We start from the raw sequence: 25,985 nt of genomic DNA, 5'->3' as shown, positions 1-25,985 counted from the left end.
GCGGGGCAGGCGCATACGCTGAAGGACGGCGATGCCGTCCTCTTCCATCCTGCCCTTATCGCCACTTGCTGTTCCGGGTGGCGTCTATGCCCGCACTTTGGCTTGTGCTGGCGTGCCCTAATGTTCGGTTTCTAGCAGCCGGTCAAGCTTCTACGTTCGGGGGGTTGCATTTGTTATGTTACGTTCGTTGTTATCGTCGATTCCCGAAACGGGGGGGGGGGGGGGGGGGGCACCGCTCACGGAGTAGTTGCAGCCGAGTCGGCTGAGTTTTTTTTTACGGGGGGGATGATGTTGAGTAGAGGGGTGACGGAATGTCACACTCGCCCCGGGAGGAGTGAGTGACGTCATGTCCCCTCGGGATATTTGAGGGGGGGCCCGTGACGTGTTCGGGCTCTTCGCCAGGAGCCGGGTTCGTGAGCGGTAGGGAAGTGGGGACCCAGGGTAGGGGATAATAGCACCAGGCTAGGGGAGGCTACTTTACCCGCCTGGCCAAGTTGGATGAACCGTCGGTCAGCGCTGTGGGAAGAGCCCGTTAGCCTGGGGGCGTAGGGATACCCAGTACCCTTCCCCTGGGGAGATTAAGCTTAACCAAGTCCTATGTTAGCCCTTCCCTAAAAGCTAGGCGACAGCCCTTAATAAACTGTTGGCGTCAGCCCCGACGTCTGCCTTCGCGTCGTCCATTACACCACAACAGTTATATTTAGGAGTACAGTATTTCATATTTCTTTGGTGTTCTTTTAGTCTCGTGCTGATCATTCATCCTGTTTGCCCAACATAGCGTTTTCCACAAGTGCAAATAATCCGGTACACACCTTCTGTTGATAGCTTCGGTAATAAATCTTTTGTACCAGATATCAATTTCTGAAATGTATGTACCATGACAAATCTGACTCGGATGTTTTGTTTTTCCAAACATCTGACTAGTTTATCAGTTACTCACGCAATGTATGGTAGTTTAATAGTTTTCATTACTTAGTAAATTTCAATGCTCGTATTATTTCATTTGGTTTTAGCATTCAATGCCCTGTTGATTTGTGCATCATTGTCACCGTTCAATTGCAGCGCTTCTTTAAAATGTTAGGCCTACCTGAATGCAGAGTCACACAATCACCCCGCACAAAAAAAAAAAAATCGCTCTAATCAACTGCATGTCAAGTTTAAAAGTTACTCATCATTCATCAAAATTGATGGGAGTGACCTAGGAGGGTGTTTCTCCGGACAAACAATGCAAATTAGTCGATTATGCAGATTCTGTGTGCAGGAATTTAACACAAATTAAGTGCACAACCAAAGTTATTATCGTTGGGGGTTTTTGTTGAGCAGTCATTGGCGACTGGCCCAAAACCATCAACCCACTCCACTAGAAAACACCAGTGAATTACAGACAGCTCTTTAGATGAGAGAACACACAGGGACCACGGCGATGCCATCTCAGTGCTCCAACGTCTGGTCCACCAACTCTTCATGAATTGCAAACAATTGACAAGTTCACGTTAATTTTTTTTAAAAGCTTACCTCTTGATTTTTTGGTGTTTCAAGATGTTTTCCCACAACTTGCATAGCCAAGGACAACATTTTCTCGAGGCACAACAGCTGGGACTATAAACAAAAGTGACAAGCATAAATGTTTACTTGCGTAATAGAAAATGTTATGTTATGCAGCATATTTAACTTATCACTGTATATAGAACTCAAAGACCACATTACTTGGTCTATTTAACTTCCAGTAACGTACAGATAATTCATCAACTAAATAGGAAATGGACAGCACATGGAAAAAAATGTAACATAATTCCACGAATACACACGAGACCAAAACTTTTTACGTAACCCTGGTGATTAAATGGATTGTCACAATTCAGATCCATAATACAATTTTAGCGAGCGTTTACACAAGTGCATAAATGTCCACTGAATAAACTACCCGCTTATAGTCCATTAAAAAAAACAAGTGTAATGGTATTTAATTTGTGATTTTTAGAACTTGACTGATAATACAATAAGGTCAAAAAGGTAGAAAACTACTCGTACAAATCCAGCAAGCTCACGTAGTTGGCTGGTTACAGTATTGTATTGTCTGTTCAGTTTACAAGACTTCCGTCATTGTGATGGGAAGCCAACGGGCCACTAACTCTTAAATGTAAATCAGTGTCGCATTCAGCTGGACCAATGGCGGCAAAAATAACAAAATAATTCTGTACAAATTTCGATTTAAAGCTTTCGTGACTGCAGGGATTCATATTCTTGGTTCTTGCAACACAAGCAATCGTCATCAGGTGTGGTTTTCACACCTGATGACGATTGCTTGTGTTGCAATAGAAACGTTGTGATAATTTTGTTTTATTTTATTATTTCGCTTCTACGTGACTTTACCGAAAGAACCAAGAATATAATTCTGTACAACCTTCAAGCACCAACTAAGGGCACATGCCTCACAATGAACACATGCACAGTAGGTGGCAGGCATTTGGGAGCTCTGTGAAGCTCCCTATAGGCCTGTCTCAAGTCTGTAAACATCGCAAGTGGGGCGACAAAGGCGGCCGGGCGTGGTGCTGGCCACCCAACCCCCTCCTGTGCCGTGCCAGCCTTCTAAGGTGCTCGCTCACAGCACTTGCCCCAAAAGTCTGGTAAGGCTACAGGAGAATCTTTGTCTTGTCTTTGTTTTGTCTGTTAGCCCCACCTCTTTATGCTCATCTTTGGCTCTTTCACTTCTTGTGTATTGTTTTCATCCACTTCAGATGGGCATCAACACACCATACCATACAGCACAATCGTTTTTTTATTTATAGTATTCACATTCAATACTTCATGGTCTTTAGTAACATGAAATTGTTGTTTACTACAAATTTACTCGTTTAAATGCTATATTGGATTAACAGGGTTATTTAGGTTTTATTGTATTCTTATTTTGTTATTAATTAGCCAGATTCATCAGCTAGCCGCAGCAGTGCTCAACCCGATCCATCCAGCGAGCAAAGGTTTTACCATATAAGTATTGAGGCGTCTTTTCATGCTAATATTTTTTAAGTAAATAGTCTCGCTCTGTTTACCAGTCATAATAGTTTTTCGTTTTATACAGTGTCATTCATGAAAACGATTAACATTTTCAACACATGAAAGCGTGAGGAACTACAGAAGTAGGAAAAAGCAGCCAAGCGATGAGCCAGCTCCAACAATTGCCCAAGCTCTGTCCTCTCAAGCATTAAAATGTTTTCAGCCAATTAATGCAAGTTCATGCACGTGGGAGGAAACCAGAGCACGCGGAGAAAATTAATGGCTCGGAGGGGGTAAAACTATATCATACAGATGTAACTAGTCCATATTTGTGTACTGCCTTCTCCTGGCAAGCCAGGGTCTGGCACCTCGATGCCCACAGGAATTTCACATTTGTGCGATCCACCAACCCATTTATGGATTAGTGGCGTGCATGGCCACCACCAGCACATATATATCTATAGTTTCATGTACGCTGTGTGACCAATAATCTCTATGAGTGAGATATGAACATCTTTGTAATATTTATTTTCAATGTAGATAAAGTAAAGCAGTGTCAAAATGGTTAGGTGCATTAATTTTAAAAATAAATATAAACATTATCGCAGCTCCAAGCGTACATAACAAAGTCATGTTTACCTGTAATTTACTTCCCAGGTTCTCAAATTTTTCGTAATCCTTATCCCTTTTTCGGACCTCCGATTTTATCCATCGAACCTGCTTCATCAGCATGGTTCCGTCGATGTCCCCAAATTGCCTTTGGAACGCAGCTTCAACAGTCTAAAAAAAAAGTTAAACATAACAATCATTGCCCAAACTTTACATCAACGAATAAGGAAAAAGACTCAACTTTTGTATCACAATGTAAGAGTTATTACAATTGTTCACCCAGGAACCCTCACTGAGTCACAAGACTATTTCAGGAGGGTCCTGAAGATTTGTACAATACGGGAGGATGATGTCTACATTTCTAAATTAAGATGGCACGTTGTTATGGTTAAGACACCCACTGTATTCCTACACCTCTGATTAGTACGTTTAGCTATGTAAGGTGCGAAAGAAGTTCAACATACATATATAACCCACTGTATTAAACCAGGAGTCTGCAGGATTCCAATAATGTACCTCTACAACAACACGTTACAAATAAGCGACATCATCCCCCCTAAATACTTTTTCCAGTCACACCATAGGCAATTTCAAACCTTCACATGTGCATTACACAAACTACATTCCACGTGTTCTTATATTCATTGAGCACACAAAGCATCACCCTTGTGACCTTATTAATGATTCCATTGAGACGTGGAGATTCTTGCTGGTGGTAGGCAGCCTCGTTAACACTCGTGGATACGTCAGTGGTTACTTTGCTTCGTTTTTGCATGTGCTCCATCTCGGTATCATCTTCCAGAGCTGTTCTTTTCCGAGAAACCTCACCTACAACAAAAAATTAACTTCTTCGGCATCATTGTTACAATTATCAACATTGTACAAATCAAATATGTGCTGTAATCCAGTGCTAAATAACTGCATATTAATTTTCCTAATTTATTTCATTGTTAAACAATATTTTTCTTCATTGGCATTTCTCCAATTTATTTTTTCCGACAAAACAAAATGATCCTGAATGTGCCAACTCTTATAAAATCTCAGAATATAAGATTGTACATGGTTGATAGTGCAGTCGATTTACCCTTATCTGTAAACCTATATTATCTGTAGAACCTATAGGGTCAACAAAAACTTATATTTTTCCTGCACCTCTATTCTTCCTATTATTCGCATTATTTCCCATCTTACATTTTGCAATGACTTCCCATTTACAATTTGTCATGGATAAGGAGTCACATGTTACATTAATCCTATTATTCATCGGTTTTCCGCAATTTTTCCAACATGGTGCAAAAATCCATTTTCAGCAATGAGAAAAATTTTAAAAGCCATCCAGGGATGTGGATTGATGACACGGCATTCTCATCATTAGCATCGAATCGACACTTCTTTAACCTGTAAGTAATGTCCATTCATGGATAAAGTTGTTCTTTCAAATGTACCTTAAAATGCTAATGAATTGCCTTCCAACCGCTGATATCTGAACCGATTACATCTGTGGCCAGGAAGACGTGTATAAGTAAATTATATTCATCACACAAGGCAGTGGAGGAGTTATTCAGATGGAACACAAACGACTTTGCTTCCCAGTGAAGGGGAATCAATTTCTTGGATGAGTCATTACCAACATAGTGTGTTAATAGCCACTGAAAATTTCCCCCACTTATTAGGCAAGATCCCAGATAAACGAAATTCAGTGGCAAATTCATCCTCTTATTCACATTTACTCTTGGATAAATGGAGTGAATTGGATAATCTCGTGAATATTATGGTCCATGGTGTTCTAATTTACTTGGATGGGAGAATGCCTGGCAATACGTGTCGTATGCATGAGCTGTGGGGTTGCCAGAAGGCAACAGAGCAATATATTCTGGATTGTGAGTGGCGCTTATTCGTATCCCTTATATACATTCATTTATCTAGCTAATACAGCTTCCTCCTACATGCCAAACACCCATGAACGGAATCGTCCCAAATATTTCAAGGGATCCTCCTCAAAAAGTAACTTGAGACTCACCGAAGCTTTCCTGGATGAAAAGCATAAGCCTTATTAAATATACAAGCAGAGCATATTCTAAGATTACACATGGTGAAATTTGTTAAGATGTGCTGTATATTTCCAGCTGTATTGGGCATTAAAAAAAATCAGAATATCCTTTTAACTATTATATCGAATGAAACCTATAACTACAACATTTTAACAAAAGGCTATGAAGTGGGTTTAATTATAAAAGCAGATAAGACAAAAATTATTAAAGTAGTAATATGTTGCACTTCTTTCGCAACATACATAGCCAACCGTGCTAATCACGTGTGAATACAGCAAGGTGATTAAAAACTGCTCATCATTTTTTTAGAAGTTGAATTTGTAAAATATTTGTATCTGGGAAGTATACTATCAAGCATTAACAGTTGTGATGGGAACATAACCACTGGGTTGAGAAGAGACAACACTACGTTTGGATGACTTGGTACTATTTGGAAAACAAAGAGGTTCAGTTTAAGGGTCAAGATCAGGTTTAGTAGAAATTATTTTAGAGGTACGCTTAGAACAAGGAGAGAAGTGCACCGTAGACGCCCACAATTATGCACTCAAGGAGGATGGAGCGGTATATGCTCTAAAAAAAACGCAAAGGCTTCGGAGAACTGTAGGTGAGAAATCTGATCTTAACGTAATTTATATAGCGCCTTAACCAAGGAACTTTACAGAGAATTCACATTGTTACATATGAATGTAATGGTGAAGATGAGGTGAACAAAATAGATAATGGGGGAACCTGTGATGCGTGAATTAAGTAAAAGCAAAACTTATATAGAGCAAATGATGAATGGATTGGATGGAAAATGAGTGGTAGCCATGGGGGTATATATTACGGTGAGGTAGCAGGAACGGTAGTGGTAAGGAAAATTAAGGGGTCGTGGGATGAGCTCGTGAAAAAAATTGAGTTGATGGGACTGCTTAATGTGGAGGGAAAGTTTATTCCAGTGGAGGGGAGCAAAAGAGAAAGAGCAAAAACGTGATTGAGCACAAGGAGGAAGAACAAAAAGAGACAACAAAGAATGAGAATGCAGAGGGCAAGAAGGGACAATATAAAAGTGGCAAGATAGGGTGGGGCAAGACCATAAATGGATTTCTAGACCAGGGTGAGAGATTTGGACAGGCAACAAAAATAAACAGGGAGCCAATGCAGTTAAGCGAGAACGAGTCGAGGTATGATAATTGTAGGGAAGGTTGAATATGATACGCGCAGAAGGTTTCTGGATTTGTTTCAAGGGGGGCAAAGACTTAAATGGGGAGACTAAGCATAAGAGTTACAGTAGTACAGACGAGTAAATATAAGGGAATGGATGAGGAGTTTTTCAGCAAAGGTTGAAATAAGGTCAGATTTTGCCAATGTTAAACAAGTACGGGTAGTCGTGGAAATGTGAAAGGGAGAGGGAAGCGTTAAAAAATAACAAGATTGTGTTCAGGAAATCAACAAAGGGAAAGAGATGGTTGGACAGGGATGAGGGGTACGTGAGGTAGGGAAAAAAGATCATTTGGGTTTTGTAAGGGTTAATGAACAGTGACGTGACATCCAAGGTTGGATGGAGACCAGACATGATAAGATATGGGAAGCGAGGTCATGGGAAAATAAGAACATTTGGATATCATCCATGAAAAATGAGGAAACTTCAGTGAAGGAGTGATGAGTCGTAAAATAGAGAAAACTAGGGAATGAGCACAGACCATTGTGGAACACCAACAGTGAAGGGGGCTGGGGGGGGGGAAGTGGCAAAATTACATGAGACTGCAGAGGTGCATAGGGAGATATAGGACTGTAGCCAGGAAAGTGGTGTGCCAAAGATACCAAACGAGAATAGAAAAGAATAGGATGGTCAAGTGTCAAACGTTGAGGACAGCTCAAGGAGTATAAGTAAAAAGAGAGACCAGCATGTAATAGGCAAAGTCAAGAGCTGAAGTGAGAGTAATGGGAAGAATGTATCTGGGTAAAATGGTAAAGGAGGTTGTTGAGAGTAGAGAAGAGTTGGGCGAGGAGCAAGGGAAGGTCTCATCCAGTTTAGTCTTGTCTGGAAAGTTCTAGGGCACGTTGGACTTGGAAAAGGAGGAAGTGGTCAGAAGAAAGGTTCTGGAGTGCAGGAGTAGATTTTGAGAGCCTTTTGGCTTTACATCGGTGTCGCTGTGCTGACTGGAGGGAGTGACTGAAAGGTTTTGGAGGCTTAGATTATGGGAAGCAGGGGCGGCGAGGAGCCAGGAGATTGAGAGAAGAGAGGTAGAGAGTAGAGGAAGCTAAGCCAGGGTGTCACGAGGAGAAATCGGAAATGGGAGGTAGAAGGGAAGAGATACGAGTGGTCAGGGAGAAAGTGTTAAGAAAGCGGACGTTGCGGCGAAGAATGGGATGAGCCAGGATGGGAGTGGGGGGGAAAGAGAAATGAATAGGGAGAGGAGGTGATTGGAGGGCGGGATAGTGATAAGAGGCTTTCCAGCCAGAAATAAAAATGTCCCAAGTGTTGCCAACGGTATGGGTAGAGGGGGACAGGTGGTCAAACGAGCCAGTGAGGGGAAGGAGGGCAGTAGCAAAGTTGGAGATTAAAGTCTCCAAGAAGCATAAGGGGTGGGTGACAGAAAGAATGTAGGAAAGGACAGTAAAGGTGGTTGAAGGAATTAGGGAAATTGATCCTTGAACTGAGGTAATTCACAACACATAAAAGAGCATTTTCAGTAGAATTCCCTTGATGGAAACCAGATTGTATTGTTTTTTGAGTTCCAGTGGCTTTTTTTCTAGGTAATGAAACGGTACCTGATTAAATGGAGGAAAATTAGAAATATGGCTAATATAATGGACTAGCGTGGTTAGGCAGTGCAATTTAGTTTGGTGGGGAGAGGATTGCAAATGGGAGACTTTGGGTTGGAAATTATTTTAATGTTTATGGTGACAGGTTCAGGGTTGTTAAGGTTTGTTAGTGCTGAAACAGGATAGACAACAAGAAAAGTTGACTCCAGTACCTGAATGCAATTCCCAAATTTCTCTACATTTTCAGACTAGAAGGCGAATTGTTGACATAGAATCCTCTTCCTTGGTCCATGAGGAATTCTGAGTCTGTTTGACTTTTTTTTCCCATGGACTGACCACGATGTGCTTACAGGTCACTCAGAATTGTGCCCATTCCTCTCCGCCCCAGACCTGGAATCATTACTTCATGCCTGTGTCTCAACACGCCTGGATTATGGGAATGCCCTCTACGCAGATATACCACTTGGATTGGTGTGGAAGCTCCAGTTAGTGCACAATGCAGCTGCCTGGATAATCTAGTAGGTAAGCCTTTTTGAACACATTATGCCTACCCTCCACAGCTTACACTGGCATACCCCCAAGTCGGTGGGTTAGGTGCGTAGTTTTGTAGGGTTCGCTTCTTTTTATCGCCGTTTCGTGCCCGGGTTCACGACAATCGCGAAACCTCTCCACAGCTAAGGGCCAGAGATTGATGGGGGGAGGCGGCTGCGTTTGTCGCGCTGCGGGATGGTCTGGTCAACGCACCTCCCCATTGGTACCCCGATTTTTCGTAGCCTTTCGTCCTGGACACAGATGCCAGTAACACCGGAATTGTAATTGTATATATTGTTCGGTCCACGGTTTGTTGGGTTTATTGTTCTACAGAAAATTGTTGGAGGCAGATTGTTGTTAATTGAGGGATAGTGATCAGCCGGGACAGCTGTGTTTTATAAGGGGGGGGGGGGTGATTTAGTGACGTATATTGGGTCACTACGGCGCATAGCGCCAGTTACTTATAGAGGAAAACTGGAGTATAAGTAGCCCTCTGCCAGCAGGGTGTGCTATGCCATCGTAAATGGTCCCTAAGGAGCATGGTTTTAGCGGCAGGCAGAGAGAGAGCATGTGAGGCGTAGCAGCCCGATTGGCCGGCAAGGGCACGTGACAGGACAGGGTAAGGATGTGGGCCAAAAGTGACAGAACGGACATGTGATGTAAGGCCCAAAGTCTTCTCGGGAGTTCTAGAAGAGGGCGTGGCCGAGGCGGAGCCGGGCCACACTGAGGGGAATAAAAGGGAGGTCCCGAGGTCCGATCCGGGCTGTCTACTGGAATGGAACCCTGCCGTGCTTTGTCTCTTCGATCTTTGCTCTTCGGGCTTCGGTCTTCATGCTCAGCATCGTGGGTCAGGCAGTGCATTAACTGACCTGACCCGGTTATGTAGTTACCCTGTGGTGGTTACCGCTATATAGTTATCCCATTGTTACGTTTATGCAGTTACCCCATTGTGGTCATAGAATAAACCTGTTGCCTCCAAAGTCAAGGGTGTCTCTCACGTGAACCCACTACACAAGTCTCTAAGCCCAGTCTGTAGATGATATTTAGAAATCTAGGATCACTCGTATAATTTGCTGAGAATCCACAGACACAATATGAAGTGGAGAATGTGCAGGCTTGAGTTTCCTCAAAAACAGTTTATTTGCATTGAGGACAAGTCTAAGGGCAGCCAATTCTAATTAGTGGAAATCAAAAGCCCGCTGATGTTGATATTGGAAAAAAAGATCATCCAGATATTTGCTAGATACCATAAGGGCTGTGTCATTAGCAAAAACCTTTACATCCAAGTCGATTTGAGATTTACCTCAGTAGTTGACAGACAACAATATGGGGCCCAGAACAGAGTTGAGGAACGCCCTTTGTGACAGGGGGTTTATTATCAGCTTTCTATTTCACTTAGATTTTAACGATACTTGTGAGTGTAGTTTTATGTTTCTGTACAGCACTTTCAGATACAGGGGATCCCCGATATACGTCTTCTCGATATACATTGTTTCGCATTCACGTTGAAAACTTTGAGGAAAACAACGTAAAATGTCCCCGAATGTCGTTTTTGACTCAGTTCAGCGCAGCCGAGTCAAAAACACTATGCATGGGTGCAAAGCGGTTAAGGCGCGCTGTGCTATGAGCCCAGCAACCCAACTTCGATTCCCGCTCACAGCTACACCAGTGATGATTATCGTTTTCAATCATTATTTTTGACTTGGCTCAACTGAACTCTGCTCTGGCGGGTGGGGAGGGGGAGATGTACTTGTACAACTCGCTCATGCGCCCCATCTTCTCAGTCTGATCGTGTTCTCTCACGTGCATAGAGCATGCTCATTGTAATAGGCGCAGACTTCATCGCAAAATACCAGTAGAAATGTCTACACAAACTGAAAATGGTAAGGTAGGCAACTACGGACCCAGCTTATTGCTGAGTTGGAGAAGTTTAGGCATGCCAATCTACTTAGTAGAAAGTTAGTCTCAAAAATATTTTGAGGGTCCTGACAAGTTTTGAACAGTAGGCGATGTTGCCATGTATTTGAGTAATTTGCTGCAAATTTTTCAATATTGGGATCTTTGGGCGATACCATTTATATTGGGTTTTTTGCTATGGGATTAAACTGGAGAACCCGGAGGAAGCCGGAGGAAGCCCATGCAGAACAGGGGGTAAAAACAAACTACACAGAGAAAACCACCCACGTCGGAAATCAAACTCAGGCCCTTCTTGCTGTGAGGCAAGTGTTACTGCTCCGCCACTGTATTGTTATATAAGATGTCTAACCAACATGACTTATCAGGTGAGGAACTAAAGTTCGAGGTTATATTTAAGTTTGGGAAGATAGACACAAGGTAGAGTACTTGAAAAAAAAGTAGAAAAGATGCCAAATACTAAATATTGTACTTCTTTTGAGTATTCAAAGGAAAATAATTATCTGTTTGGGATATTGTACTGTTGAGAGGACTGCAACTTAGCACAGTAGATTAGTGTCCATATTAGTTTGCATTTTAATATTAATTTAAACTTTTAACATTCGCCAACTCTCAAAATAGTGAGGACTCAGAGGTGCGAGGAACCACAGCAAATACCAGCATGAGCAGTCACCAAATTTTACTACCAAACTCTGCGGTCCTTAGTATTGACTTAAAGCTCTCGTGACTGCAGGAATTCATATTCTTGGGTCTTTCGGTAAAGTCACGTAGATAGGTTCAAAGAAAATAATAAAAAATAACAAAATGACGTTTCGATCGCAATGCAAGCGGTCGTCTTGCGTTCCGATCAAAACATCGTAGTTTTGTTATTTTTGATGATTTTCTTTGAACCTATCTACGCGACTTTACCGAAAGACCCAAGAATAGGGGGTCCCAAGTATAATAAGGTATTTTCGGCAAATTATTGAATGTTTATATGTGGAAGGAAACCGGAGTACTTGGGAGAAAACCCACGAGTGTCATTGGGCAACACTTTCCTTATGAGACCTCCTTTGCCAGTAACAAGATATAGTAATAGGTTTTTACCCTTTTAGCTGGCACAAAAACTGACACCTTTATACAAGGGATCATTTTTGCAATAACCACAACACAGTCACTAATCTGATAATGCGCTGTTTTTGAGTTGTACGCCTTATGGCGTCATCTGGTCCAACACCAGTGGAGACTAGGCTCTAAGAAAAGCCATCTCGGGTGTGGACCAATCAAATTCAAGGACAGTGCATATCATTATCAGAGTTGTTTTTTTGTTTGCATTTTTGACTGCTTGTGTTGTGGTTATTGAAAACATGATCCCTTGTATAAAGGCGTCAGTTTTTGTGCCAGCTAAAATGGTAAAAACCTATTACACTATCCTGTACAGATGGAACAGGCGGAATCCACATTTGCTGTACCACCTTCTAGCAAGCCAGCATATGGCACCTCAACCCCCATGGGAGGTAGTTTCACAGCATTTTGTGTGAACCATTAACTGTTACCTCCACAGTACTGGATTACAAGTATGTGCCATGACCTTCTTGCAAATGGGAATAACTTATATTGAAAATGTTTAATGCAATGTTTTCTAGCAAATTATGTAGAATAAGATATTAAATTACTTACCACTGTATTCCTGCGTTAAGTTTGGTATTCTGTCTTCTTCAATGGTTTCACCATTACTTTTGGAACAATTATCTGTTTCCTCAGCTTGTGTTTCTTCCATAGGGTTAACACCACACTCATCATTGCCATCTTGTTTACATGGATTCCTCAATTCTTCACTAGTTGTGTCCAATATTGCATCTGAACCATTGTCCAACTGATCATGGTCAGTATTAGGGCCATCTTCTGCTATTTCATGATTTTCTTCTTCAACATTTTCAGCTTGAATAAGTTCAGAGTTTTTTTGACAAACGGTTTCCATTTCGTTCAGGTTTGGATCTTTATCTGGCTCATCTAGCTTTGAAGATTTGCTCAATTTTTCACAACCTACTTTGTCAATTGATGGAATATCATTCTCTGTAAATGTATTTGGATTTTCTGGAGTTGCATGAGCTTCAACTTGACTATCCAATGATTCAGCGTTGATATTTGGACCTACATCTTGATTATCCATGTTCTGAAGTTCCATAGTATGGCTTTCGGATTCAAAATCCTGATAATCATGTTCGGTGGCAATATGTTTTAACAGACCACTGTCTTCACTGGATCCTTCCTCAGCACAATTAGGCTGAGAAACGTTTTCCTCATTATGCATGCAATATGCATGGTCGGTCTTAAAATCCTCAGTGTGTGAATCTTCACTCATGTTTCCATTCACCATGACTTTGGAATCATTTTCAGTGACCATTTCTTTAGGGTCCACTTTTGACAATACTGATAATATTTGTATCTTTAAACTATTTGGCTCCAAATGTACCAAGGCTGACCTATCCTCAGAACATACATTATCCATTGCCTGGTGGTCTTCAGCATCCATATTTATAGAGCTAGCCCTTTTTGGAGAGTCTTCAGAGAAATCTTCCAAACTTTCACCAACATGATTAAGATCATTGTTCACATCTCCATTACAATTATAGTTTGCTATGCTTTCCTTGGTGGAAGCTATGTGGTTAACTAAGGCATTCTTAAGAATGGAAAGTTGTTTTCTGTTGCCAATAGGCAACGTTTTTCTTGCCTTGTTAACAACTGCTTTTGACAACTCATCTGCAGTGCATGACGTATCATTCAACCTGCACGAGACCCAACATTGGACAGAAGGTAATTAGCATAAAATACAGGAACTCATTTAAAATCATCAAAATACATGCATGTACAGCAGATACTAAGTCAAAATCCAGAAAAACATGAATATAATGTAGTGTCCATTGTAGGTTTAAGAGGCTATACAAATTGAACAGCATAAATTATAACACGTAGGCTTTCGCGACCAATATTATCCACAAGTTATTTTTGTTAGATGGCGTAAATATAAATGTGTCAGTTAAAAACGTAGGCTTTCGTGACCAATATCATCCATAACAGGTTTTTTGGGTTAGAGCGTGTAAACATAAATGTGTCATTGCTGTACTAGTAAGGAATTGCCATAATGTGTCATTGCTGTACTTGTAACGAATTGGCATGTTTTGTTTACGTGACAAACCTTACCAATTGGCTGTGTCGGGTGGTGGTAGGTTTGACACATTTATATTCACGCAATCAAACCCAAAAAATTTATATTATGTAGAAATGTGTCATTAAGACCTGCTACCACCCAACAGCCAATTAGTAAGGTTTGGCACATAAACAAAACATGCCAATTAGTTACTAGTTCAGCACACCGGTGCGTTAGGGAATAAACCCTTATTTACTATTCGAGTACGACGTTTCGCCAGTAATAACAAGCCTCATCAGGCGACAGCCAGAATTGAGAGAGAAAAACTCTATGTTGTATAAATTATATTTTAAATTATATCTTCACGTAAACTTTTGAAACAATACACAGTTTAAAATCAGTCATACAGTGTTCCTGGTATGGCAGCAACTATACCTCGGCGGTTCCGGTGTCCGGGACAAAAACACAAAACATGGCCGTATGACCATCGTCTCTCCTGTTAAAACAGAATGGTGGGAATTATAACACAATCATACACTCGCTCACACATATACGCGTGTCATACACACTATAGATGTTTCACTCAATCGAACAAATCAACTACGGAAAACTGAGAATGAGGAAAACAAAAAAAACCGTCTTCAACTGCCCAATCGAGGAGTAATCACGCAGGCGCTGGTGGAGAGTACTGAAGACTTCATCAGTTTCGCAATAGGGTCACGTGGTCGCGAGTGTGAGGCTTACATACACACCACACCACACACACGTGTATGTTACTATGCGATGCACGCTTCAACTACCGAGCAAATTCCACTCTTCCAACGATTCAGGGCAGTGAAGCCATTGACTAATTCATGTTAGTCTCACGTGTTTTTTTTACCGTATTGTTAATATAGTTGCGTGTGTTACCTTTTGCTAAACATTGTGATTTGCCTAAGTAGTGCATAGCACTAGCACGTGTTTGAGCGTCAGAATACATCTTTATCAACACATTGGTGTATCTCACTGCAATATACTAGACACACTGTACACAGCAAATGCTGTACATCTGATCATACACACGACTGTATACAGTCCACAATGGACTGTCAACGAGTATTTGAATTTTCACGATTCCGAATCACGATTAAATAAAGATCCATTGTTGCTTTCGATGTCTCTCGTCTCAATCGGTTTGTTTTACCTTATTTTATTTCGACTACAGGTAACATAGGTAAAGGTGTCAGCCCTGCAATTGCTTGCTGAGGCTATTGCTGCTGGGAGGATGACTCTACAGTGCTTCCTAGAGATGGTAACTTGGGCTAACTTCTACGCTGGCCAAACGTCCTTGAGAGATTAAAGTGCCCACACTTTTTTTTAGATTTAAAGCTTTCGTGACTGCAAGGATTCATCTTCTTTGGTTCCTTCAGGTAAAGTCACCCACACTTTGCCCCACCATCATAAACCTGCCAATGGCACACCATATAATGTACTTTCTATCAATCGTAGTTGCTTTTCAGAACCCGTGGTAAGCTTAATCGACTGCCACAGGTTAACCATACACGCTCCTCACCACACATCCTGTACGCTACTATCCGCTATTTGCCATTGTGTGTACAATACAGAATACACCATAAACTTAACATAACGTAATGCGTTACACCCAACACCATACACGGACCATAACATTGCACCTTGCGGCCCAAATTGTTCACATATACGACACGCCATATAAATAATTATAAACAATACATACTCTTAATATACATATACTGCACTTTCTCATACAAGCTCACGCTGTTAACACGCAATCGGATGCTGCCGTGGTGTAATGATTAAACACCGTTGAATCGCGAGTCCAATTCGATCTACTGACGCTGCAGCTGCCTCGATGAACCAGTTGGGTGAAGCCCTCTCTGCCTGTCCACCATAAAGTTCGCGCGTAGTTGTAGGTAGTTGTGATCGCTTCCCAAGACTTTTGATCATCGTGGAGGAGTAGGCCAAATACTTCACTCTCCAGGAGGGTTCCGTTGGAACTCCCTCGAGTGGAGGAGGCCCTTCCGCCAGCAGTGGCGAGTGAATCTAATCTGCGGGGCTGCGCCTTTACCCTGGCACACGATTAAATGTTTAACACAACTTAAACATAACCCAACGTCGCATAGAGTACACACAGCTACGTGTGTCTATATATACCCATTGCGCAGTACTGTACATGTAACACACGACATCGTTTAAACTTTCAAAGCGGACAAACTGGGCAATCCTTAACGGACGGACTGCAGCGCAAGCCCACTGGCGTATTGACGTCGGTATCGTAAAGACGACGCGAATCATCTAACACACACACACGTGTCTAACCACGTGTCTAACACACACGCATCATATTACACACACGTATCTAACCACGTGTCTAACACACACGCATCATATTACACACACGTATCTAACCACGTGTCTAACACACACGCATCATATTACACACACGTATCTAACCACGTGTCTAACACACACGCATCATATTACACACACGTATCGAACACACACGCATCATATTACACACACGTATCGAACACACGCATCATCGAAGCGACGGAACGCGCCGCTTGCATTCATTTAACGTCGCACGCTCGACGCGACATTCGGTCGAGGGAACAATGGCCACGGTGACGTCAGCTAACGCGCTTCGATTGTGGCCTCGACAACGTAACGCTACCGCCCCACACACCAACACACAACCACAACGCCACACACACACCAACAGACAACACACAACGCCACACACACACCAACACACAACGCCACACACACACCAACACACAACGCCACACACACACCAACACACAACGCCACACACACCAACACAACCACAACACACAACGCCACACACCAACACAACCACAACACAACGCCACACACCAACACAACCACAACACACAACGCCACACACCAACACAACCACAACACACAACGCCACACACACACCAACACAACCACAACACACAACGCCACACACCAACACAACCACAACACACAACGCCACACACACACCAACACAACCACAACACACAACGCCACACACACACCAACACAACCACAACACACAACACCACACACACACCAACACAACCACAACACACAACGCCACACACACACCAACACAACCACAACAAACAACGCCACACACCAACACAACCACAACACACAACGCCACACACACCAACACAACCACAACACACAACGCCACACACACCAACACACAACCACACACCAACACGCAACCACACACCAACACACAACACACGGGAGTGAGTTCCATCAATCGCACTTACCTTCTTCCATGGCCGCCTTAAGCTTGTGCCTCGGCGAGAATTCTTCCCAGTCCATCACGGCCGCCTACCCCCCCCAAAAAATAACAAAAGGCAACAACAACAAACGTGACGAGCTTTAAAACACCACGTTGGCTCGGGTCACAACTGTTACATGGCAGCGCCGGCGAGTGGACAATGCCGACGGTAGTCACCACCCAACACCAACACACACCAACACACACTACCACCACTCACCACCACCAACAACACCAACACCACCACCCACCAACACCACCACTCACCACCACCACCACCCCGTGCGAGAGCGCGCGAGTGAAGACGCCGAGGAGGGAGACCGACGGAGAGATGCGAGAGGGGGAGAACGGAGTCGAGAGAGAGGGGGCAGAGTGGAACCACGAACCTTCGCTCGCAGGCATTCGCTCACCGTTAAGCCATCACCATTACCACCACCACCAGTCTCGCAACTAACCACGCCGCACACCCCGACTACATTAACACCCCACCCCCTCCTACTAACCAACTACAGCTTCCACAGCAACTCCTACACAATACAACCTTCCACAACTAAACTGCAAACGCACGTGTCCTTTCAACTACAAAGCCAGTTGTGCATTACAGCCGAGCAACAACTTAAACATCACCAACAAACCCTGGAAGCGCGCCCACACGCAAACACTACAACTACACCTACAATCCACATTGTAACAACCTGGGCACACACCATCACCAACATCACCACACACCATCACCACCAACACCATCACCACCACACACCATCACCCCCACGGCGTCCGCCGAAGCGCCACCCACCCGCGTGCGCTCGCCAACAACAAAAGCCGCCGCCTGTTGTCGCTACAGCCCCCGAGGCAAGGTGGTGGTGGTTGTTGTTGGTGGTGGTGTAGAGCTCCCCCCCGCCCCACCGCTACAGTCGGATTGACGCCGGCGGGCGGGCGGGCGGACGGACGGGGGAAGGACCGTGCTGGCGACAGCAGAGGGGGTGTGGGGGGTGCGTACAGCATCGGCAGACACGGCACGGAGTGGGGGGTGGGGGGTAGGAGGAGCGAGAGAGAATGGAGAGGTTGGGTGACGGAAGATTGTGAGAGGTGGAATCGTGGAGACAGCAAGCGACTGTGGGGGTAGGGGGGGGGAGGCGCGTAACTGTTTGGAGTTATGGGGCGGGCTGCGAGGAGGAGGAGGGGGTGGTACAGCAGGAGGAATGTGGACAGCAAAGAGAAGAGCGTGGGTAAGGGAGGAGCAGGCGAGGAAGAAGAGGAGGAGGAGGGAGTTGTGGGAACAGCAGCCAGCAAAGCCTCCCCCCACCCACCACCAACAACCACTCCGCGAGCGGTTGTTGCCCCGCGCGATCGCTCGACCCCGCCCCAAGAGGCAGGCGGTGGAGGCCGAGACAGGCGGACCACGGGACAGGCGGAGAGAGAGAGCCAGTCCCCACCACCACCACCGCCGCACCACTCCAGTACTGTGCCCGTCCCGACCACGACGGCCCCGGCAGTGGGGGATGGGGCTGGCGGGGTGCGCGCTGCTCACCAGCAACCAGGAGCACGGAGAGCCATGGGCGGAACCAAATGACCAAATGACACCCACAACTATCTCGCTTCGTTACAGGAGAAATTGAGACACCCACACACCCTGCACCACCGCACAAGCCCCACTTCATTACGTGGAGGTTAAAAAAAATGTAGTTGCAAGAGGGTGCAGCGGCTACGAGCTGTCGGCTTAATCGCACGCCGGGGGGGGACGCGAGCCGCGTCCGGAGTCCACGGGTAGAGAGTACCGGGGGGGGGGCCCGCCCCTACAAGCGCAGCTGCACAGCCCCGCCCCTCCCCCACAGCCCTGGGCCAGTTGTCGACTGCGAGGGTTTATGTGTGTGTGTTGTAAAATGAGAATACTGCGAGCTTGAGGTATCGGTATCGAACCGGTAATTAACAACGCGACCGGGGACTAAACTCGTCTTCCCCCAAGCCTCGACTCACGGTGTCAATGTTATTCCGAAACACGTGGCAGTTGGCGGAAAAAAAAAATATTTGTTGTTTGAAATAATATTTAACCGACAAACAACACTTGCTTGCTATTATTGTAGTGTGACATTAAATCGGCAGCGGTTAATGTTAACATAATTGACCTGGGTTAAGATGAATAGCCGTTGTACACACGCAACAATAATGAGGCCTCGTGTCTGCTTCACCCCCCCCCGCTCCGCCCGCTGCCCCTCCCCCGCTGCGTTGCCCAGGGTAACGCCCACGTGATGCTGCTGCTGCTGACTTGGCACGTGACTAGCGAGAGAGACGAGCCCTTTGGCAGCACTTACTGCGAGAGGCAACATAGATCGGTATAGCCAACTCACTAGAAGCGAACACTTCCGCTAGTGTGTGGAGTAGTTAATTAATTAACGTTATGGGTGGGGAGTTTTTTTTATCTCCTCTCTTAAGCTGCCTTTACAAGGATCGAGTCGCATTCATTATCGGTCACTAAGTTTTATTTTCCTTCCGAGTCAAAATGGCCCCTGCTGTTTCTTTTTTTAATGCTGTAAGAGAGGAAAACTGACTCATCGCTAACGCCAACCATGTTACTCGGTAACTAGACTCACTGCAATCGGTGACAAGGACATTTAAATATAGCGCAAGGCTATTGCAGTCTCCTCCACGCGACAGCCAGCAACAGATAAACGATCCAAATATTTGGTTTATACAGAACAGAGCGGCCATGTCACGACACAGTCACACCTCATGCCCTACCCGGAGGCTCCCACAAGCAGATTTACATAACATACTTTAGTTTTCCCTTTGCCATTTCACTTAAAGAACGAATTCACTTCGGCTGCTAAGTGCAACAAGCCTTGGTAAATAATGTAAGGCTGTTCTGCAGATGGTTTTATGCATGGGTGTAATTGGGTCAATCTGTACTCTGTGCTTTGATCTTGCCTGGGTAAACAATGCCTTTATTATTTAAGTTAATATGTATATTTAGTTGCTGAAAAGTTTCGTGATCAGCTGTAATTTTTTTTCGACAATTATCCAGTACGTCGTAACCGAATAAATGACGCTTATGCAGTACATTTCACGAGCTGTACTGAGGCTTTTTTACACCAGCAATACGCCATACAACTAAATTAGCACTTTTTTTACGTACATATAACGTGAATGCAAAAAAAAAGGACTGGGTGCTATTTTTTTGTTCCATCGTGTGCGCAGTATAATAGCCACGCAGCGGACCGCTGACACTCGAAACGCCTTCCCTGGTAGAGAGTACTGCCTGCTGCCATGGAAAATAACAGGAAGCAAGAGCAGAAAACCGGTTCAATCTGGTTGCAGCTGCTTTGGTAATTCACAAAGACAGCTGTGTACATTTGGGTGCTCACATGATGCGATATTTTCACGCGTTATCTTTTTTTTACCATCAGCAAATTAATCTCCGTGGTCGTGATAATCATCCCGAGTTAAATTTGCATGTATTTATTTCCCTCTGCCCCCCCCCCCCATACAGTTTTTAAAAGATTGCGCAACACCTATAAACATGAAAACATGCATTTCTGAATATTAGTGAATTGTGACTTATTAAAATCTCGATAAGATTTGTCATATTGGATGTAAGATGTTAATAGACGTTTAATTGTCCATCCCTTTTTACCAATTCACTGCTAAATTAGAGCCCCCACACCGCAGAGCCTCTACATACGTACATGATGGTCATTGATTGAAATACTATCCAGATCTAAACCTGTTCAGCTCCTGAGGCCTGATGAGTTTAGACAGTTTGGGTGATGTGGTTAGTGTATACCATAGTGGTGAGCATAAACACATCTAATAAATACACATTTATAAAGCCAAAGCAAGTGGCTTTAGTTTGTGTGAAAAGTGAGTACTATAGTACAGCAAAGCGAGGGTTGCTCTTTTTTATTAATATGGAAGAGGAGTTCGGATCTATTTTCTTTCCCATGCAATTCCCTCAATTCTATTCTGTTTAGGATTTATATAGTGCCCTTTCCAGGATGCTTTACAATACATCCAGGGCCCTTTACAATGCAATAGTAGAGGGTACCAATGCAGACTTTTAAAAGTGTTTTAACGGCATCATAAAAGTGAACAATAACTCCATCAGGAATACACAGTCTTAACGAGATTTAGAATTTTTAACTATGCCTTGAGACACTTTGTCCAAGGATGCGAATCAAACAGTGACAGATAATAACTTCACACATCTACATCACGCCCCCACGGGTCAACAATTACACAACACCGAGTACAATAGACTTTTAAAAACTATTGCATATTGCCCCGGCGCGTCGACAAATCACAAAACACCGAGTACTACCGACTCCTCAAAACTTCTCGAAACTTGAAGAACACATCTACACAGCATCCCCGTGTGTTGACAATAACAGAGCACCATGGTAATAAAACCTATACAGAAAACACGATGGCCATTCATACCAATCCTCACGCAGACCCCGCTCTTGGGTGATAGGATGTGGCAGCATAAATCCAGGGAACACGGATCTGCGATCAAGGTCGTGTGCAGCCTCAAGGATTCACAGGACCAAACAGTAGTGTCTTGTTCTTGATTTGAAGCTTTCGTGACTGCAGGAATCCATACTCTTTGGTTGTTTTGGTAAAGTCACATAGGTAAAAATAAAATAAATAACGACATTTCGAACGCCACACAAGCGCCCGTCTTCAGGTGAAAATCGCGACAGCTGCAATGTCTGCTGCGAGCAGCACGATGTCTGCTGCCTCAAGGCTCACAGCAGACATCGCAGCTGTCGCGATTTTCACCTGAAGACGGGCGCTTGTGTTGCATTAGAAACGTCGTGATTTATTTTATTTTATTTCTACCTACGTGACTGTACCGAAAGAACCAAAGAGTATAGTAGTGTCTTGATTTGCATTTACAACTGCGCTCTTGATGTATCCACACAAAAAGCGGTCTCTGGACTCCACGTCGCTAGATTCTCGGGACTTGGCTAGCGCCTCCAACCACACGTTGAACAACTCAACACGGATGCCGTTTTGGTCACAGAGTTTACACATTCAGTAGCGCTCTTAAGAGATTCCATGTGGCTAGGGTCTCGGGACTTGGCTGTCGTCGCCAACCGCACGTTGAATAACTCAACATGCCTGCAGTCTTGGTCCCATAGCCACCTGCCCGGCAGTCGTCGCTGGTCTGCTCCGGGAGTCCTTTGGTCGTGGTGGGCGTCGATTGTCTCTACCCATACCCAGCGGTATGGGTTTATTTTCAAGGGATTTTTTTACACTTTTTAGACTTAATATCCAAATTAAAAAATCTAAATTTTTGTTCAAACAAATCACATCAGTCCAGCTAGCCGTGTTTATACATGTGTAGTGACACAGCGCTGACTGCTGTACAGCAGCTGCAACTGCAGGTGGACACTTTGCGCACACGCCGTTGAGCATATACACGGGTGTGCCGGCAGGGCGGAGGAACTGGGGCAAGGGTCACGGTAGACCTCATAGGGAGGCCCCTGGAACCCTCTGGTGGGTTTGAGAAGGGAGGCGCGGCTAGGGCGGAGCCAAGCCACGTCGAGAGGAATATAAGCAGCGAAGAGCGAGAGCTCTGGGCTGCGGGTTCTGGGAGTGGACTCATCTCGTCGTCACTGTCGTCATCACCGCCTTCATCACTGCCGCCTTCATTCGATCATTGTGCGGCCGGACAGAAGTTGGCTGTCTCAGTCGATGCCGTTGGTACAACACAGACTGGGTCAGTTCTGTGCCGGGCCGTACGGCAGTGAGGTCGGTAGTAGCATACTACAGCCATAAATGTGAAAAATACCTCGCAAATTTCAAATAGCACTACAATAAATGTTTTGCAAATACCCAAAACCACGATTATGAAACTCGCAAACTGTTAATACTACAGCTGGTGAATAAAGTGCATTTTTTCGTAAAATGTTAACGGGTTGGTAGTGAAACCAGCACTGCCACCGATCTAATGTGAGTATGTACTGTACAACACTGCTGGAACTTGGGTAATGTAGCACGAACAGGGGCATTATTGCCTTCAACAAAATAACTATTTAATAACTTCCTGTGACAATGGGTACTTGCTTAACGAATTAAAACAATAGACTAGGGGTACCTACGGACTAAAAATGCACTAAACACTTGAGTCTCACTCAAGGTTGAGAAGCCCCTGTGCAAGAGGAGAGCACAGTTGCCCATTGCTTGTCAGGTGGGAACCACAATTGGGTAAGCGAGAGATAAGACAACTCACCAAGGCATGTCCAACTTTCCCTGAGGACCGTTAAATGCAGGAAACAACCCACATTAATGTCCTGAGCACTCTTAACACGTAGGTTAAAAGCCTGACAGGAACCGGCTATGTCCTGTTCATGAACCAGCCCCACTACCACTTGATTGGCTCTCCCCCATTCATATCATACTCAATATATTGTGTTATTGATGCATAAAGGAAACTCAATTGGCCACCTTCATGGAATTTTCTACAAGACTCCTCCATTATCTCCAGGCTGCTTAAAATAGTCTCCCAGCTTACCCTGACCTCTTACCAACTTACCAGCATGGTACATTAAAACCCCGCTAATGCCGCTCTTTGCCATGTGTAGCACAGGGCAATCACATCCTAGTCTAACATACAAAATACAAGTGTAAGGGGCACATAAGGATGCCTTGAATAACTTAATTAAGGCTGAAGGTTCCAGGATATTCCAAAAGGAATGGGAGAGGATAAAATGCAGGAGTGACATCAGCACAAGGCTTATGGAGAGACTGCTCCTGAATGCGTGTGTATTCTAGTGAGGGATTTTGAATAAACCCCTTACCTGAACATTGCCTCATTTTGACTCCCTGTCATCTGGTAGCAACGTTGGGATGATGTCTTGTCCTACTCGATGAAACCCCCACCTAAGAGAGGCCAAGGAAGTCTGGGAGGTTGAGGAGGAGAGAGAGAAGATGGAGGTGCTGGACGAGTCAACTCCATTGGAAGGATGTTATTAACCAGGTAAAGCCTTAACTGGTTGTGGTTGTTCCCATCGTACCTGCCGTTTACTAGTACATTTTTATTTTAGTTCCCCCCCCCCCCCCCACCGTGTTCCAAACTCAGCTTCCCACTTTTCCCCGCCCACTTCCCTCCCCCAGCCTCACATCCTCTTCCCTTAGCGCTCACGCAGCTTCCCCTACCCCGCACCCCCCTCCCCTCTCTCTCCCCCCTTGCCTCTCCCCTCTCTTACCTCTATAACCTCTTGCCACGGCAGCTCTCTCGCCTACTTCAGCATTTTATTGCTGTGGTTGTTCCACCTGATGAAGATTGCTAGTGTTGCGATTGAAACGTCGTGATTTGTTTAATTTTATTTCTACCTACGTGCCTTTACTGAAAGAACGAAAGTGTATGGATTCCTGCAGTCAGGAAAGCTTGAAATCAAGACTCCCCTTCTCCTTGGCTTCCTCCCCAGGCCAATGCCTATGACTGCCCCGCAGCCTTGGGAGTCATTAGAGCCAGCTCTAGAACCAGCTCTAATGACCCTGGGGCCTGCATCAGGGGCCGCCTGGGATGGCCGACCTCTGCTAGAATAAGGGTGGACATGATAGTAGAGGCGGTCACTTGCCTTCTGCAACGGATGGCAGAGGAAAGCAGAAATCCCCCAGGATGGAGTGAGGAATGGTTCCAACCACTCCCGCTATGTTCCGCCAATGGATCGGTGCCATCACCGATAGACATGATGTCTTTGCTGTCCCCGGCTTTTACCACCCTGGAGCAGCTGGAGACAAGATTATCCAGACAGCCTTGTTGACTCATTCATCTAAAAAGTTGGTAGCTGCTGATGGAGAACTAGAGGCATGTGTACGCCGGTTAGAGGCAACATACAGAGCCTTTAGAGTGGTCAGAAAGGGAGGCTTTCAAGGCGCTACCAATTGCTCTCAATGACAATGGTCTGGCTATGTTTTCGGCCATACCGGGAGAAGAGAGGTTCATCCTGCAGGCTGCTTATAAGGAGATGGCGGAAACAGACAACCCGCCATCCAGCTCCATGCACCGATTCTAGTCACGCCATGCACTGATTCCGGTTTGGTAAAGGAGGCCACGGTAAGGGAGGCATTCTTCAAACCCATGAGAGATTTCTTCAATTCGAAGAGAGCCACGTCTTGATCATCACCCCTGATTTAGCATTTTATTTTTCCTAGGAGGGCCTTAAGCATTGGAATGCGGTGTCACAGAATCGCTGCATGCTCATCCCAACTTCATTGCGTAAAAAGCTTGTATAGAACATCCACTTATACCGACTCTTCGGTGACCGGAAAATCAGTGCCATCCTGAAAAGTCGTTATTATTGGTCAGGCATGTCAGCAGATGTCCACCAATGGTCATCCTTTTCCACCTCCATGGTGAATTTGATGACTGGGTGTATGGAATGTGGTTGAGGCATTGGTTCAGACACGTTCGTCATCTGGCCACATGGCCGACCAGCTCTGAACCAACTCTTCAACCACATTAATTCCATACACCCAGCCATCAAATTCAACATGGAGGTGGACAAAGATGGCAAGCTACCATTTTTGGATGTTCTAATCAATGGGACACTCTATCTACAGGAAAGCAACTCATATGGATGCCTACCTAAAATCTGACTCTCACCACCATCCATCCCAGAATAATTCCCTCATCAAAACTCGACACCATAGAGCTCGATGCATCTCTGACCATCATCAC

General features: G+C 44.6%; 1 protein-coding gene across 1 annotated transcript in view; it reads right to left on the bottom strand.

Annotated features, from left to right (window-relative positions):
- The window catches only part of LOC116946169 (uncharacterized), a 43,357-nt gene extending 25,606 nt beyond the window's left edge, over positions 1–17,751 (bottom strand). Inside the window, exons 1-7 of the mRNA XM_032961100.2 lie at positions 17,686–17,751; positions 17,286–17,349; positions 14,413–14,473; positions 12,507–13,615; positions 4,277–4,431; positions 3,634–3,774; positions 1,516–1,599 (exon numbers count right to left, since the gene is read on the bottom strand). Of these exons, the coding sequence (XP_032816991.2) occupies positions 1,516–1,599; positions 3,634–3,774; positions 4,277–4,431; positions 12,507–13,615; positions 14,413–14,473; positions 17,286–17,340 (1,605 nt within the window). The 5' untranslated portion in view covers positions 17,341–17,349; positions 17,686–17,751. The remainder of the gene's footprint in view (positions 1–1,515; positions 1,600–3,633; positions 3,775–4,276; positions 4,432–12,506; positions 13,616–14,412; positions 14,474–17,285; positions 17,350–17,685) is intronic.
- Positions 17,752–25,985: the final 8,234 nt, after the last annotated feature.

The sequence above is a fragment of the Petromyzon marinus genome, chromosome 26 (assembly GCF_048934315.1).
Source record: "Petromyzon marinus isolate PM22_M1 ecotype Great Lakes invasive population chromosome 26, UKy_Petmar_22M1.pri1.0, whole genome shotgun sequence".
NCBI lineage: Eukaryota > Metazoa > Chordata > Hyperoartia > Petromyzontiformes > Petromyzontidae > Petromyzon > Petromyzon marinus.
Note: the sequence above shows the minus strand (reverse complement) of the source record. Positions and strands in the feature narration are given on the sequence as shown.